The sequence below is a fragment of the Plectropomus leopardus genome, chromosome 22, assembly GCF_008729295.1.
Source record: "Plectropomus leopardus isolate mb chromosome 22, YSFRI_Pleo_2.0, whole genome shotgun sequence".
NCBI classification, from domain to species: domain Eukaryota; kingdom Metazoa; phylum Chordata; class Actinopteri; order Perciformes; family Serranidae; genus Plectropomus; species Plectropomus leopardus.
This window is the reverse complement of record NC_056484.1, coordinates 2731717-2749490: the sequence shown is the minus strand read 5'-3', so window position 1 is coordinate 2749490 and position 17774 is coordinate 2731717. Positions and strand designations below refer to the sequence as shown.

At 39.5% G+C, this 17774-nt stretch overlaps 2 protein-coding genes across 5 annotated transcripts in view; both read left to right on the top strand.

The window, feature by feature from the left end:
* grip1 (glutamate receptor interacting protein 1) overlaps positions 1-10700 on the top strand; it is a 77037-nt gene extending 66337 nt beyond the window's left edge. For all 4 annotated transcript variants that reach the window (XM_042511580.1, XM_042511581.1, XM_042511579.1 and 1 more), the window contains 8 exons: positions 32-171; positions 1005-1202; positions 1286-1439; positions 3071-3182; positions 6857-6967; positions 7060-7176; positions 7774-7920; positions 8010-10700. In XM_042511580.1, the coding sequence (XP_042367514.1) occupies positions 32-171; positions 1005-1202; positions 1286-1439; positions 3071-3182; positions 6857-6967; positions 7060-7176; positions 7774-7920; positions 8010-8312 (1282 nt within the window). In that variant the 3' untranslated portion in view covers positions 8313-10700. The remainder of the gene's footprint in view (positions 1-31; positions 172-1004; positions 1203-1285; positions 1440-3070; positions 3183-6856; positions 6968-7059; positions 7177-7773; positions 7921-8009) is intronic.
* A 3979-nt stretch (positions 10701-14679) lies between these two features.
* lsm8 (LSM8 homolog, U6 small nuclear RNA associated) lies at positions 14680-17635 on the top strand. The gene is made up of 4 exons (XM_042511500.1): positions 14680-14915; positions 15172-15212; positions 16194-16321; positions 17197-17635. Exons 1-4 carry the CDS (start codon positions 14885-14887, stop codon positions 17243-17245), a joined length of 249 nt encoding a protein of 82 aa, XP_042367434.1. The 5' UTR covers positions 14680-14884; the 3' UTR covers positions 17246-17635.
* The last annotated feature ends 139 nt before the right edge of the window (positions 17636-17774 follow it).

Here is a 17774-nt window from a genome sequence, read left to right as displayed (position 1 = left end):
GTGTGTGTGTGTGTGTGTGTGTGTGTTGCAGGACCGGTGCGATCCATGTAGGCGATCGTATTCTGGCGATCAACAGCAGCAGTCTGAAGGGGAAACCTCTGAGCGAAGCCATCAGTCTGCTGCAACAAGCGGGAGAGACGGTCACACTGAAGATCAAGAAGCAGGGAGAGCGTACGTACACACACACACACACACACACACACACACACACCCACACACACACACAGACAGAGTTGATTATATTTCAGGAAGTCCATGAATAAGCCTCAAAATGTGATTGCTGCAATTTGCGTCAAAATGTGCAGACGCACTTTTAAATTCAGTGTGACCCAGACTTCTCCAGGATATAAATCTGTGACTCCCATCATGAATAAATATCAATAAATCTTAAAGAGGGAAAAAAACGCTCCCTTTGACTGCAGAATCATCATGATTTTAAGCTCTTTCTTTTTTTTAAATATCTATGCTTTATCAAAATGTGTCAACATTAATGATATTTGTTCATGACTTGGGTAAATGTAATAACAGGAGTTTTTTATGGTCACAGCACCAGCTGAAATTAAATGATAGGAAAAAATGAAATAAATCTACGTAGAGTGGTAGTTCTCTCCATTTTTAGCTATTTACAGACTCATCCAGGCACACCATCAGTGCTCGTGATTTTTTTAATCGAATTATTTTTTAATTTTTTTTATTTATGACTTTGACTACCACAGCTTCAAAAATACAGATCCTTCTCCAATTCGTAAAATCATAATGCCTGTTTAATGCAGATTAAGTACAATTTTCAGAATAATTGCGTTTCTTTTCCTGTCTGTACATCGATGGCGCTTTATAATAATAAGCTGCTTATCATAAATGCTGCGTACTTAATGGTGATAATTTGTTAAAATGGGAACAAATTTAGGCGTAAAAACAGCCCACGTTGCCCAAAAACATCTTTTAAACTAAGACAACAAACGAAACTAAACTGTAGTTTCTCACAGCGTTTTATCTTTGTTTAGTGTCGAGCCCAAAGTCCTGTGTGATTGGTCCAGGCCTGGGGGCGGGGCTTGTCCACGAGCATCAGGACGGGGTTGATGAGCCCGTCGTCATGGTAGCGCCTCTGTCAAGCCAGAGAGCGTTCAGCACGCTGCCGTCTGTCGACAGCGCCGTGGAGTCCTGGGACGGATCCAACGTGGACAGCAGCTTCACCACCCCGGGTACGAAACTGACCTTTGACCTTTGACCTCTGGTCTTTGATTCATTAAGACTGCGGTAACAAAATGTGTTTCTGTGTGTGCAGCTCCACCATTTCAGTCGTCTCCGTACAGTTTCCACGAGTGGCGCAACGCCAAGACAACCAACAGCCAATCATCCTCCTCGACTCGACAGAGAGCCAATCCGCTGTCAGATCTGGGCCTGAGCGACGACGACTGGGACCGCCCACCTCTCGGAGGGTGAGAGAGAGAATCAGAAGTGAATTTCTGTTCAGAGATTCAGAAGAAAAAAGTAAATAACAGAACAGATTTCTGTGAAAATGAATTTTAAAGAAAACAATAACGGCCTTAGTAACCGTTACAAAATACAATAAAGATCATATGGAGCCTTTTTTCCCAAGTTTTTACGTCTAGGAGACGAGCGGGGACAACGCAAACTGGTCCAGTATTAAACACCAAAGCGCACGATCAGTTTACGTCCACTGACTCAGATTGTTGTTCAAAGTGTCAAACGTTATGAAAAGGATCCCGGCAGAGACGGAGCTTTTCATAAAGAGTAAAATCATTTTTGTTTCACTCTTTGAAACCTGGATGAACAGTTTTTTTTCATCAGTTTTAAGTATTTAAACCTAAAAAATCGGACTAAAAAGGTTTAATACTTTTCAAAAACATAGTAAAGGTCAATGAGAAACTTGCAAAATATGGTAAAAGTGAAAAGCCTGAAAAAGTAATGTTTTAAAAAATAGAGAAATATTACAAAAAAACAGGGAAAAGGTCAGAATATTTATGATTATTAGAATCATTTATCCGAAATATTTCACAGAATATTCTCTCTTTATATTTCTCTCAATTTTTTCATTTCCTTTTTTGTTTTTGTTTTTTACTCTCTGTTTTTTCTCATTTTCAGGTAATTTTCTTGTAACTTTTTTGCCAATCTTGAGTGATTTCTTGTCAAGTTGCTAATTGCCTTCCAAAATTTAGCTTCTTTATCAAAAGAGGTGCCAGCGGAGGATCCCCTGACAGGTCCTAGCTAAGCCCCTGATGTCCGAAAATCCAAGAAACTTAGTGAAATCCGAGAAACATCCTAAAATCCTTCAAATGTCAATAAACCCTGGAAACGCCTTAAAATCCTAAAAATGTCTTAAAATCCTACAAACATCCCTACAATCCTAGAAATGTACTTAAATCTAAGAAATGTCCTTAAACCTTGGAAACATCTTAAAATCCTACAAATGGCCTAAAATCCTAGAAACATCCTGAAATCCTCGAAATGTCCTAAAGTCCTACGAATGTCCCAAAGTCCCAGAATAGTCCTAAAATCAGACAAACATCCTAAAATCCTACAAATGCCATTAAATCCTGGAAATGCCCCGAAATCCTAGAAATGGCCTAAAATCTCAGAAACATCCTAAAATCCTAGAAATGTCCTAAAATCCTACGAATGTCCTATAAATTTGTCTGATTTTTTCGGGAAGCAGCGATTCTAATTCCTACACGTCCATTAGCGTGTTAGCATTCCCTATATAAATCAGTGGGAGTTGCTAGCGGCGAGCTAACAGCAGTAACAGCAGTGTGTCTCTGTCTGCAGAGCCTGTAATCTGCCCAGCGGTCTAATCACTGACAGCAGGTACCACACTGACCTTTGACCTGTAACCCCCTCACACAGCCCTGTGACACCTGGTGACCTTTAACCCCTGCGTCACTGACACATACACCTGATGGATCTGTATGTCGTCGCTGCACATGTCGTCCCTCACAACGCTCACCTGCATGACCTGTTCGTCACCTGTGTCCTCTGTGTGTGTGTGTGTGTGTGTGTAAGTCCATCAGATTGTTCTTCTCTCTGATTGACCTTTGACCTTTTCCTTTAGGTTCACTGTGGGTCATGATGGGACAGAACCGGACCAGGAGGAGAACTTCTGGTCTCAGGCTCTGGAGGATCTGGAGACCTGCGGCCAGAGCGGCATCCTCAGAGAGCTGGAGGTGAGTAGTACTGTTAGGTGCAGTATCAGCAGTACAATTAGTTGTAGTATTAATAGTAATAGCAGTAATAGTATCTGTGGCTGAGTATATTTTGAAAACCTGAGTTTCAATACTTTGATTATCTTAACCGAGTCTCTCAAACACAAGAAGGAACTTTGACTCAATAAAACAACAACACTACATTATTTTCTTTGAATCATAAACTGAAATTTATATGAAAATACATAAACGACATAAAGAAATTATAAAACCTGCATGTAAAAATAACATAAGATTACAATAGAATTCATAAAATGAATCGTATGGATTTAAGCCACTTGATAATACTAGTAAAAACATAGTAAACACACGTACGTAGAATATGTAACATAAGATGGAAAATAAAACCCACTGAGATAATATTAATAAAAAAAAAGCTAAAAATAGAGTGTATAAAATTCATAAAATTAAGCAAAATACAACATTTTAAAGAGGTGCAGCAGTGCATAAATGTGTGTTTATTTTTTTAAAGATAATACTTTTGTGCTTTTCAGAAAAAAAAAAAAAATAATTTGTGTTAGTTCTGTTTTTTTTGCTTATACTTTTCTACTTTGGTCCAAGTGTTGTATTTCAACTTTTACGTGTTATTCCATCACTGTACTTTTTAATTTATTACATTGTTTTCAGAATCAGAATCAGAATCTGGTTTATTGCCAAATACATTTACATATATAAGTAATTTGACTTGGTGTTTTGGTGCAAAACAATGAACATAAAAGAAAAATAAAAAATATTGAATATTTAGAAGCAGGATGCAGATTAAGATTATTAAAATGCAAAAACGTAATCAATTTATTAAATATATTACATTTTAAAGGTTAAACTTTTTAATCAAAAAGACCAGCTGGTCTTTATAACTTTCACTAAATTATAAGACTGTAGTGACAGTTTATTTTCCTCTCTTGCTTTAAGAAGTATTTGTTTGTTGGAAATGCAGCTGTAAACGTTGAGTCACGAAGCTGAAAAGAGAACTGACTCCTTCTCTTCCAGGAGTCTGGACAGGAAACGCACCTCCTCACTCTGGTATCCTCCTTCCTCTCCACTACTAACTCTCCTCCTGTCCTCCTCTCCTCTCTCCTCTGTCACTGTGGAGACTTTTAGCGTTGTCAAACATCAGACATGTTAGCTGTTTTTTTGAATGTGACTCTAACCGCACCCCCAGCAGCAACGCTACACACAGACCATGGTGACGTCATTGTGACATTTTAGTGACATCACCCAGCTTCTGACCAATCACGTGGCAGAGTCATGTTGCACCGGGCATGGCAAGTTTGAGCAAGGCATGCTGGGAGAGCTTGTGCAAGCAAGGCCTGATGGGTAGTTTGTTTTGCCAGTCATGAAGCAGATCTGTCAAGTCATGCATGCGTCTGATGAGTCCTTGATTCTGATTGGCTGAGGAGTGTTGAGTGAGACTGTCATCAAGTAGAACATGTTCTACTGAGAACCTCAGTAGAAACAGGAGTAGATTATTGGGCGGGTTTCCATTACAGATTTGCGCAAAACTTAAGCGATTTTTTCAAAATGTCGATAAAACAATCGCGAGATGACTGCGTTTCTATTGAGTGATGTTATGCAACTTTTTTTGCAATAACATTCCGTAACCATGGTGATGGATGTTCAAAACATCAGCAGGTTTATTTCTATTACAGCCACCGCACGAGCCGTCATTATTTGCAATCAAAGGCGACGTAGGCGAGGAAAGGCGAGCCCCGTATATGTTGGAGCGACCACGCATGAGGGATTTCTGGGAGCTGATAGTCCACGATTTCACTGAGAAATTGTGGATTCAAAAACTTCCAAATGATCTACTCAACTTTTAAAGAGTTATGTGATGCAATAACACCTCTTGTTCCGCCTGCTGCATCATGAGGGAGCCAAGCACATGGCCATAGCATCATGTGACCTTGAAAAGCCCAAAAAGTGTTTCCATTGCAGTGCTGCGAAATATGATTTTTTTCAGAATCGTCTGAAAAACCACCTCATGCAAGCATAAAAACCTTTTTAAAGATATATAAGTGTTTTTTTTCTTAATTGACGTATTTTATATTCACAATTTTAATTTGCGCTATTTGGCGGTTAATGGAAACCTGCCTATCGATTAAAAAAAACCCAATAAATTCTGTTGATTGATCTACTCAGTAGGAGGAACAGTTCATCAGTAAATCTGTCAGTAGAAACAGATAAAAAAAAGAAACAGATAAAGGAGATTGTCACAGTATGAACAATCGTAGATCATTTCAGAAAAGAACACATCAAGTCTAAGATCATACCAGTTAAAATAACATTAAATCCAGTCAGTAGAAACAGGTAGATACAAACAGATTAAGTTAAAACAACCGTAGATCCTGTCAGAAGAAACTGAGGTAAATCCTGCAAATTAACTGACCAATAGAAACAGTTGTGGATTCTGTCAGTACAAAAAACAGATGCTCATAAAGGATCAGGTCAGTAAACATGAAAAGCGTGGTAAATTCTCAGAGTCCAACAACAGAGGATTCAGTCAGAAGATTTTTCAATAGAAACAGTAGATCCTGTCGTGTGAGTAGTACACTTGGGCGAAAAGACCAAATACCTTCCTGAAATTTCACCGGGGTATACGGTACGTGAAGGTATGAGGGTGCGGTGCTAACACCCTCCTCAACAGCAAGTACACTACTTACTTTAATCTTTTCAGACTTATAAATACACAATAGAGAACCACACAATGTTACAAAAAGTAATTTTCTAACACTTGTTTTTCTTATCAAAGAGAAAAATACAGCTGTACACCTTTTTAATTTAACTTTCTCACAGTCATGAAAGACTGACTAGGCTTAATTGACAACGAGGCTTAATTGCCTCATAAAGCACATTTCATTCAAACTTGATAGAAACAAAATTATACTCACCCAAACCATAATGCGAGTAATCTAGTTGGTAAGTCCACTGTTCCAACAATCACCAGCTCCGGTTTGGTCAAAATAAATCCTTAATTCACCGAGTAAGATGTAAAAAACATGCTGCTATTCCCCATGGTCTCTGCTGTTGCTGGCTGCCAGCTGTTTACAGATCTGTAACTTCTCCCTCCACCATTAGCTGTCGCTGCGTCTTTCAGCTCAGCTGCCTGTTCCATCAGTAGAGACAGGACAGACTGAGCTCTGGTGGTGCGTGCTGTGCACTACATACAATAAGTGTAATAGAAAGAGGAGCATGATGAAAAACATACCTTTGGGATTTCTAAATAGAATAGAATAGAATAGAAATACTTTATTAACCCTACGAGGGAAATTGTTTTGTTTTTTACCCTAGTATACTGTAATACTGTGACACCGCCCAAGCCTAGTGAGTACTTGTAATCAGTGGATTCTTTCTGTTGATCCTCGCACAATCGATCCCATCAGTGGACCACCATGGACAGCAACAGTAAGAAACTACAGTAGAAAGTGTCAGTAGAGCATCAGTAGAGCCCATCAGAAGAAGAAACAATAGAATCTGTCATTAGAGGCCTGTCCTGTCCTGGTGTGATCATGGCAGCTGGAGTCAAAGGTTGGATTCCCAAGATGCTATTGAGCACCATGTTTTTTTATGGATCCGACTGACCTTTCCTTTTTTAAAAGGCTGTGTGTGATTGGATGTTTTTGATTGGCTGTCTCCAGGCAACCATCATGTCAGGCTCCAGCCTCAGTCTGAACCACGACCCCACCCCCCTGCGTAGCACACTGGGACGCCAGGCGAGCTTCCAGGAACGCAGCAACTCCAAACCACAGGTAACCAGTGCCGACCACTGACCTCACACTGTCATATCTTAAAAGCTGGTGTTTGTTTCTTTTTGAAGATTTATTCCCCTACCTTTTCTCAGGTGACCCCACGGTCCAACACCTTGCCCTCTGACCCACAGCGCCGAGCCTTTGCCATGAGGAAGATGAGGCAGGAAGTCAACGAGATCCTAAACCAGAACCCTGTGGAACTCCATAAGGTGACGTTTGACCCATTTACACATTTCTCAATTGGTGTTAAAATGCATTCTGGTGAGCCAAACACAAGTGGACTATCGAAACACATCGTTGTTTCGCCATCTGTGTCTATGATATTCTCTGATGTCTCAATGGTGCCCTGGTCACTTTCGCTAAAAGATCAAAGGACAATGCGTAGTTATTATGCACCAGCTAACCAAGAAAACAAAAACATAGCTCAAGATTTAGTATAATTCTGAAGACTGTTCCACCTGTTGAGATCTTTTGGGACTTGCATTGACAAGAGCACTGGACAAGACAACAAAAGGTCCATGTCTTGTTGATGTCCTGGTATGTCCTGTTACATCCTTGCTGAAGACACATCAGGATGCATTGGTGTCAATATGACAAAAAAAAGGAGGTCAAATGTGTCTGAGATCACCATGGCAACTGGTGTGATCAGATCACATTGCACCTTGTTGGTCATTTGTATTTAGTGCTGTCCACTTGTCGATCGCCCACAACGCACTTTAAAATAAACAGATTCTTTGAAACTTCAAAATGACCAGACATTGATTTATCTGTTGTGATCCTAACAAAGTATGTGTCTGTGTTTGTAGCTGACTCTAGAGAAGGCCTCAGATCTGGAAGATTTTGGTTTCAGTGTTTCTGACGGTATGTTGGACCGTGGCGTCTATGTCAATAACATTCGACCAGGAGGCCCGGCAGAGCGGGGAGGTCTCCGAGCCTATGACCGGATACTACAGGTACAAAAACACCAGTATCTACAGCCATGCTAGCACCTCTGTGAGGCTGTACTCAGATTAATAAATCATAAGCCTTTTATGTCTTCCAGATTAACCATGTGCGGACTAGGGACTTTGACTGCTGCCTCGTCGTACCATTGATCGCCGAGTCTCCAAACCATCTGGAGCTTGTCATCAGCCGGAACCCCACGTCCTCCCCCTCCCTCTTGGTCAATCACACCGACAGCACCACCAACAACAGCAACTCCTCTCAGCCAATCAGCAGTGACCTGGGACCTTCAGAGCTCTCCATTGGCCAAGGAGAGGATGGTGGTCCGATCAAGTGGAGCCAACCGGGAGACGGGATCGGGGCGGGGCTTGCAGTGGGTCAGGTGAATAATAATTCCTTATAGCGGACAAAAACTGGACGAAACTGGATTAAACCGGTTCTTACCAGACTGGACTGAAGAGGTCAACAAGGAGAACAATACAGAAAAGTTGAGTTACACTGGTTTAGACCTGTCCGAACTGGTTCAGAGTGGACCCCCATGGTGCTACACACACCTTCTGGATGAATATTGACCTTTGACCACTTGAGTTTGACCTTTGAACTGCTAAAGCAGCCTGAAAGCACACTGATGGACAGGAGCAACTCCTCACCTTTTCACTTGAACCAGTTCTGCATACTGGTCCTACTGGAGTCACTGGAACCCGAACTATAACTACTGATCCTACCGGAACCACAGCCAGAGCTCCTGGTCTAACTGTGCCGGGAATTGATGGGTACTGGTTCTTTAAGCCCAGAGCCATGACTACTGATTCTATTGAAGCCAGAGCCACAGCCAGTGGTTTTACTGGTTTAAGAATAACGGTAACTGGTTCTACAAACCTAGAACTAGGGATACTGGTCCTATTGAAGCCACAGCCAGTGGTATGACTGGTTTAAAACATGTGGGTTCTGGACTTAGTGGACCAAGACATGGTTCTTGTTCTTGGTCATAGTGGTCACAGGATTGAGTGTACTAAGACAGAACCATAACCAGAATTTCTATGAGTCCAGAGCAATGGCTTCTGGTCCATCTGGTCTTAGTAGAATCAAAACCATGGCTTCTGGTTGCACTGGCCAAGGACCACAGCAGCACAAAGACTGATGGGACTCCAGGATCTAAAACCTGCTGATGGACAAACAGGTTGCCAAGGAGACTAGGGATGCTCCGATCACCATATTGAGTGTTGATGTCTTAGGGATCGTCCAAACCAATACTGATTACTGACTGGTTTCTGTTCTTAAACATTGATTTCTGTCAGTCTTAACTTCGATGTTTTTCAAGTTATGGGTGGAAATACCTTTGTTGGCACAGAGCGTTGACTTAGGCAAAAGATTAAAGATGGTTATGGTTATGTACAAGTCTTTCGAAGATAAAGCATAAAATTATGTTGAAAATGGTTGTTAAAGCTTAAGATCAGACATGGATGGTGTTAGGTGAAGATCTGGTTTATTTCAGGTAGGGATGAGAATTTTAAAAGGATGGGATCTTAACATCCCAACAAGTTGCAACTGCTTGAATTCGATTCTGACATGTTGGGTAAACCTCCAGAGTTACAAGAAAAACGAAATCCTTCAAAAGTCTGTTAGCTTGTAGCATGCTATCATTGGAGCACCATTGGCAATTTTTATGTCAGTGTGGATGAAAAGTCCTTAAGGTGTGTAAAAATTTTTAAAAAAATGACCATCTACAGTCCCATGAGAAGTGGGCAAACTCCATACAGTCATGTGATTTTGATCGCAAACGTCACACCAGTTGCTTAATGGACCATGTGGTGAGATTGTTTTCTAAAGAAAATCTTACCAATTTTCTACTCAATTTTCGTAGAAAAAAATGTTCACATATATCGATCAGCCAAAACATTTAAGCTACTTAATATGTGACGTGATAGGTCAACCGGAAGAAGGTCTACTAGAAACTGGCTAAAAGGGGACATACTTTAGTCAATAAATCGATTCTTCCCGATGCTTGTATACGGGGACAAAGACAGTAGTCCAATTAATTTGAGCTTTAACTGTAGCTTGACTGAACTGTGCATGTAAATGAACTGAGTATTATTGTTTTGGCTGATTGGTGTATATCAAAGTAAAGATTTTTAAAATATTTTTTAGTTTAGATACATTTGAAAGGATACCAGCCTTAATGGTGGAAAACAGGCAGCCATGATGGATGTGGTAATGGTAACACGATTAAATGTTTCAGTCAATTTTAAGATGTAAATCATGTCAATAATTATCAGCTGATATTGATCGGAGCATCCCTAATGAAATGTACAGAAAGACAGAGGGTTTACTGTTAAGATTTTAGTTCTGTGCCATGAACGAGCTGCAGACTGGAAGAGTAATAATAATCATATTGACAATGATGATGATGATGATGATGATGATGATGATGATGATGATGAAACTGAGCAGTTCAATAAGAATCTTTTTCTACTGTTTAACACTGGTTGAGACTGGCCACACTGTGTGTATGTATGTGTGCGTGTCTGTGTGTGTGTTTGTATGTTATGTGTGTGTGTTAAACACAAGGCCAGTTAAGCCCCTTTGCCCCCCCCCCCCTCCTCATTTTCCCCTCGACCAATAGGCAGCCAAGACGACGACAGATGGCAGTTCTGAGAGATTCAGCTGATTGGCTGGAACCAATCAGAAAATCTTACCTGCCTGTCTGTGATTGGTTCTGCTTGACACACAAGCTGACCAATCAGCTACCAGGAGGAAGCCAAGCATGCCCCCACCCCCACTTTCCTGACCCCCCCCCCCCACACCCACCCCACCCTCAGTAACAGTGATCTATTATGCTAATCGATCGGTGTGTTTTTTGATTGACTGTTGTCAGTTTTCTCTGTTTGTTTGTTCGTTTGTTTCCATGGCGACTGAACTTGAAAAGATGTAAAATAGATTAAAAACAGTTCAGTCCCGTCGCTGTTCACATCGAGACCATTGAACCCCGAAAACCTTCACCTCATAACCACGAAAACAACAATGTTACACGAGAAAAAAATCCTGACGAATCAGGAAACCTGTGACAGTAAATACCTGTGTGTGTGTGTGTGTGTGTGTGTGTGTGTGTGTGTGTGTGTGTGTGTGTGAGAGCGCGTGGTTGTGTATGACTGCATGTGTGTGTATGTTTATTTTGGAGTGATGTCAACATCTTCCTGCTCTCACCTCAACCTGAACTCACTATTTAAACTGGCCAATCAGAATCCTCCCTCAGCACCGACCAGTAGAAACCCTCCCTGAGCTCTAACAACAGTCGCTAGCTGCTAAACGCCCTGTGCTCTGGATCGGAGAGCTGTGATTGGCTGTGACTGTGCAGCTGCTATGATTGGCTGTTTCTTTTTTTTGGATAGTTGTAATTGGCTGCTCAACTTCGTCCGAAACTTTGTAACGTGAATCTGAAGCACAGTGTTAGCATGTGGCTAGCATACGCTAAGTACAGGGCTAGCATAAAGATGATTTTACTTAAAATAATCCTAGAAACCAACTGACTTGAAAAAGGGAAGTAAATATAACTATTAATAATATTTCTGTTTACTTTGTATTGAATTATTAAGCGCTGTCAAAATTTAGCTGTTTACTTAATTTGTGAAATTGTTTCAACTTAGAAATGACAAGTAAAGCGACCCTCTTTGTAAATGTTAGCAACTTCAGTAAACCAAGTTAGTCTGACTTAACTTGATCATCACAAAGAGGATTGTGCAAATATTGGTTTGTAGATCTGCAAGTTCTGTTTGTTAACATGTTTAAAGACGTACAACTATATGATTGACTAGTTTGTAAACAGCAGAGTACAGATATTGTTTATAGCACAGTAAACTTGGATTAGCAAAGTTGCTAAAACTTAGAAAGATTGATTAAACTCGCAACAACTTCACAAAATTAAATAAATCTAGCTTCATTTTAAGTTAACTTAATAAGATATAAAGTAGATATAAATTAATATTAATAGTTGTATTCACTTACCTTTTGAAGGCAATAAGTTTATTCGATATTTTTAAGTAAAATCAACATGTCAGATTTGACATGATACCATGCGGTTAATGCACACGGCTAATACTAGCTGTGGTTACCACCAAGCAGACTTATACTTATCATCTTGAAAATGTATAGTTAGCACACAGCTAAAATCTATCGAACATACCTAGATGTTAGCACATGGCTAACCAAGGGCCAACATCTGGCTAATACAGCCAGTGTATGCACACATCTAGCACAAGGCTAAAATAGGGCTACAGCTGGTAAACACAGCTAGTAATTGGTTAGCACACAGCTAACAAAGGGCTAGCATCTGGTAAACATTCTAATAGATGTTTTGCATACAGTTAAAAGCAGAGTTAACACCTGGCTAACATACCTAGGCCTTAACATAAGGCTAACAACTGGCTAAGGCTAGTACACTTGGAGAAAGGCTAATACATTGCAATCATAGCTAATCCAAGGTTAGCTCACAGACTAATATGCTTTGTGTCTAATATGCATAATATATGGTTAACACAGACTTGGAACACAGCAAAGACATAGTATACAGCTAATATGTTTCCATGGTTACACACACCTAGCACAATGCTAACAGAGGGCTAAAATCTGTGAAACACAGCTAGTATTTGGTTAGCAAACAGCTAGCATTGGGGCTACCATCTGGTAGGCCTAAACATAACATTAGTTATCTATAATACAGCTAAATTACGGCTTACACCTGGCTAAAAAATGGGTTTATGGTTATAGCCAATTACAGAACGGTTAAGACACAATGTAATAATATAATATTAGGTTTAGCTCGCGCCTAACATGGGGCTACCAGTTACCCTATGGCTAGCGCAGGGCTAACATTTTGACAACTCCTAGAATAAGGCTAACAGCAAAGTAACACCTGGTACGAAGAGGTAATATTAGGTGTAGCTCACAGCTACACTATCACTTTATTTAGCACATGGCTAGCACAGGGCTAATACAGTTAGTATTCAGTTAGCATATGGTTAGCATCCACCATTTTATGGCTAACATTACACAAAGGTCTTGTTTGTAGTGGTAACTGGAGGTGTTAGCTTTGTTAGCGTGGTTAGCACTTTAGCGCTTAGCTGAGAAAATGGTTCCACCAATGGGAAAAGGCCTCAGAGCTGAGGGGGCGTGGCTTCAGGAGGGTTTGATGAGCGAGATCTAAAGCCATACACACTGTGTTTGTGCGCATGTGATTAACTGTGTGTATGTGTGTGTTTGTCTGTGAGTGTGTGTGTGTGTATATATATAGCATTGCAGGGATTTGCACTCTAGTGATTCACCTCAGCAAGACATCCTCCCACACACACACACACACACACACACGTACACACACGCACACTCACATGCATCACACTGCCATTTGAAATAGTGGGTCAGATTAGTTTCCATGTAGCTTCACCAACCAACCAAACTGTATTTTTCTTTAAAGGAACAGGGATGTTGTAAAGTATTTTTGTACAAATTTAATACTTTGGTAGCATGACGTTCCTGGTGTTTGTCCTGTCGGGCTCCACTGCTCTCCTCCACCCCCCCTTTGTATGGACGACTACTGAGCAACAATAAAGATGAAGACCTGCTGGGACGACTGGACTCCATGTTTGTGTTTAAAATTAACATGGTTCATGTGTTTATTTGTCATTTTACAGTGTATGGCAAGCTTTTTTTTTTACATTTAATCAGCAGCAGACATAGCAAATGTAGATATTTATATTTTCTTTATAGAGAATAGGCAACAATTTCAATGCGTTCTTGGCATATTTTAGGACTTGTCTCGGGCGGGTGGCGTATACACTTAAAAGCTGGCATTGTAATCCTCCAAAAAATGCATTTAAGATGTCCAAAGAGCAAGTACAGCATACCGTCAATGAGTAAAACTGAAGAAAGAAGCAAAGGATAAGTTTAATCTTTTACAGACACATATTCATACTTTGTTTGTGGAGTTAGCGCCGACACTTTAGAGCAAATTTTACATTTCTCAAGGCCCACCTTTAATTTAACAAATGGATGGGTGCAAGACCTGCAGATTTTCAGAATAAACATAAAACAAGTGTTTGCACAAAGTTAAGTAACATAATCGCCACGCACACATCTCTGTGGGACGACACTTGAAATTTAATAAAATACATTTTTCTAGTTTTCATTGTGGTGATTAATGTTAGCTGTAAACATAGAGGGTATTTCAGTAGTATTGTAAGTATTGTACTTGAGTATGAATTTGTGGTACTTGTGCTTAAGTATTTTTTTTTCATGCTACTTTATGGGAAGATTGTACTTTTTACTTTACTACATTTATCTGATGGATTTAGTTACCTTACAATTTTTTTTTGCATAAAATTTAAAAAATTACATTAAATTAAATTATCAAAGAGTTTATACAAGTACAGCCACAACATTCAGTTGATTAATCAATCAGTCAATTCACAGACAATTAACTGTCACCTATTTTGAGAAACATTAAAGTCTTTTTCTATTTTTTATGATTCTGAGTTTTGGGGTGGTTTTTCTTTTCTATATTTATTTTAAATAATTTTGAGTTTATAGTTTTATATTTTTTTAATTTTAAGTTTTGGGTGTTTTCTATTTTGTATAATTTTGATTTTATATATATTTCTTCTTCTTTTTTGAAAAAAATAATTTTGAGGTTTCAGGTTGTTTTTTTTTTTTTAATTTTTAAGTTAAGGATCTGAATTTCTTCCACCACAACACGTCACAGCTGAATTGTTCCCGCTCGGCGCTCTCCTCTCCCGCCTGTTCTGCTCGGTGACTCGGCGGTGGATTGGTTCGGTCTGTTCTCCCGTGTTGTGTTGCCGTTAGCATCGTTAGCACCTGCCGCCGTTTCTGCGTGACGTTTCTGCACCGTTTCACCTCCAGCTAACCGGGAGGAAATATTAACCGACCTCTCCGCTGGATAAATAAACACGGAGCCCGGCAGGAAGCATGTCCACCGCCCTGGAGAGCTACATTAACCGTATCCTGCTGCTAACGCTAGCTGGCTAACATGCTAACAGCCCATGTGAATGAATGAAAAAATGCTAGTTAGCTTAGCATCCCGAGCTAAAAGGGTTATTTTTTGTTATTTCTGGACGTTCAGCGTTCATTTAGTAATGCAGCGGTGTTGTAAGAGTTACCAGCGTAATATGCTATTTTCTTTAGCTTATTAATGTTAATTTTATGAAAGTTTTGTGCAGAAAAGTGTGTTTTTCCTTTAACTGTGTGTGATTCAGGCACCGTGGCCATCATCACCTCAGACGGCAGGATGATCGTGGTGAGTTTAAAACATCCTGAAATACCTGCAGTGATGGAGGAAACATTTATTTACACAAATATTTACTGCAAAAGTACTGACGCCACACTGTAAAAATACCACAATAACATTAAAGTCGCACATTCAAACCCTCATTTAAGTGCGAGTTCAAACAAAAGTGTTTAAAATTAAAGTCGATATGTTGCAGCAGAGCAGAGATACTTAACTTGCTTTATTTGGGGGCCACTTTTGCAAAATGACAGGAGGCCAGGGGCCAGTCACTCCAGCACTCCACATGTTTCCAGGATTTTAGGACCTTTCTTGAATTTTAACTCATTTCTAGGATTATGGGACATTTCTAGGATTTTAAGACGTTTCTAAGATGTTAGGACATTTTGGGGGTCACAGCATTTATAGTACTTTGGGACATTTCTAGGATTTTAGGATGTTTCTCTTATTTTAGGACATTTGGGGCGTAGCGAGGAGGAGTTTGAGGGATCCTCCATTGTCACTTTTTTTGATAAACAGGCTCTATTGTGATGCCTTTTGTGCACTTTGGCTCCTTATGTATGCTAAAAGTACGAAAACATTTCCCGGTGTGTATCACTTTATTTTTACTGTGAATTACTGTATGTTTAGTACCCCCACACTAAGGTTTTCCCTGTTCTGTGTGGTGTTTTTGGATTAATCTTCCTGCTGTAGATGATTTGTGCTCATTTTAACTCCTTTATAAATAGTTGGGTAGTTTTATCTACAGCAATGCATCATGGTCTATGAGATCATCATATGTTCGTAGCGTGGTCGACCTGTGAGAAACACGCGTCTCTAAAAAGTCAGAATAACAGCCCTGTTTTCAGCTCTGAGACGATGACTTTTCCAGTTGATCCAAAAGGGTTTTTAAAGAGTTTATTGAACTCAAGAAGGAGGAGAATTTTCTCATTTTCTTCTCCATGTGTGTGTGTGTGTGTGTGTGTGTGTGTGTGTGTGTGTGTGTGTGTTCAGGGCACCCTGAAGGGCTTCGATCAGACCATCAACCTGATCCTGGACGAGAGTCACGAGCGAGTGTTCAGCTCCAGTCAGGGCGTGGAGCAGGTGGTGCTGGGACTTTACATCGTCAGAGGAGACAACGTGTGAGTCACCGTTCACCTCTGAATGACCGTTAACGTACAAATCAGAGTCTCCGTTATTTTTTTCAAATAAATTATCTGTATTATAAAGATTGTTTATTACTCAAGTCATATGACAATGAATTTGCCCAAGAAAAAATAACAAAATCTTGTCTCACGTAAATAATTGTATTTTTTATTATTATTATTGTTATTGTTAATATTATTTATAAAAGGTACAAGGTAGATTATTAGCCATTTCTTTCTTAATGTCTAGAAAAAATAAAAATAAAAACAATATGAAACAAAAAAAATATAATAATAATATTTGTAATAATAATAACAATTATTATTTTATTATTAATAATAATTTTTATGATTATTATTAATAATAATAATAATACAAATAACAACATTCAAAAGCATTGCTGTGAAAATCATAGCAGCCTTTTCCCTAAAATTAAAAATAAATGTCAGAAGTACTTGACTTAAAAATTGAACTTGTTATTTCCTGGATTCATTTAATCACTGGAATAATAAAATATGCAGTTTAGATAATCGCTGGTCTCTAATGTTAACGGTGCCTTTTCCTCATGACATCAGTCGATAGGATATTTGATTTTCTGTTCCCCCAAAAGAACTGTGACGTTTTGTTAGTTTGTTTTTTTAGTACGAGCAACTACTTAAAGTCATGGAAATGTGGGAAATTATTAGGCAACAGTTTTGAGAATTCACTGGTTAAAATGTGTGTGATCTGTAAAATGTGAAAGTATTTAGGGTGATAGTTATATTGTCGTATTTAATCTCGTTCGGTGATTTTGACTCGTGCGTTAATGTAAAAGCAGGATTTGATTCGTTAAGTTTGGAGTTCAGTTCGAACTTCTTTTCCGTGTTTTCAGGGCGGTGATCGGGAGATCGACGAGGAAACAGACTCCACTCTGGATTTAGGAAACATCAGAGCCGAGCCGCTCAACTCTGTTGTCCACTGACCTCTGACCCCGCCCGCCTGCACTCTGCGTCGCCACGGCAACAGATGACAGCATGACTCAGCTGTGTGTTTGTGTGTGTGTTGCAGGAGCCTGTTTACTGATGCAGGTTGACTGAGTTTTCTGGACCAGCTGAGACCTCGAATCTGCAAACACGGACAGATGTTAAATTTAAAAAATGCACCCGGAGAACTCAGTGAACCTTCGTCCACTAACAGACTCCCGCTCTGACTTTTTTCTGTTTGTATTTTCTTTTTTTATAAATATTAAATTGTTAGAGTTGTTTGACTTTTTTATGCTACAAGTGAATTTTTGTCAGATCGAGATTGTTTAAATAAAGGTTGATTTCTCATGTTTCGACAAAAACTCTGTGTTCGGTGTTTACGGTGGTGAAAGAAATATTCAGATCTTTTACTAAAGTAAAAAATAGCAATAATGGTCTTGTCAGAAACTTCAACAATATTGGACTGAAATTATCCGTGAAATAGAAA

Bases quoted from the DNA above. Each gene is read 5' to 3' on its own strand.
- lsm8 (XM_042511500.1), top strand. From the start codon at position 14,885: ATGTCCACCGCCCTGGAGAGCTACATTAACC. The intron at 14,916-15,171 runs GTATCCTGCTGC...TGTGTGATTCAG, and splicing joins CCTGGAGAGCTACATTAACC to GCACCGTGGCCATCATCACC. The intron at 16,322-17,196 runs GTGAGTCACCGT...CCGTGTTTTCAG, and splicing joins ATCGTCAGAGGAGACAACGT to GGCGGTGATCGGGAGATCGA.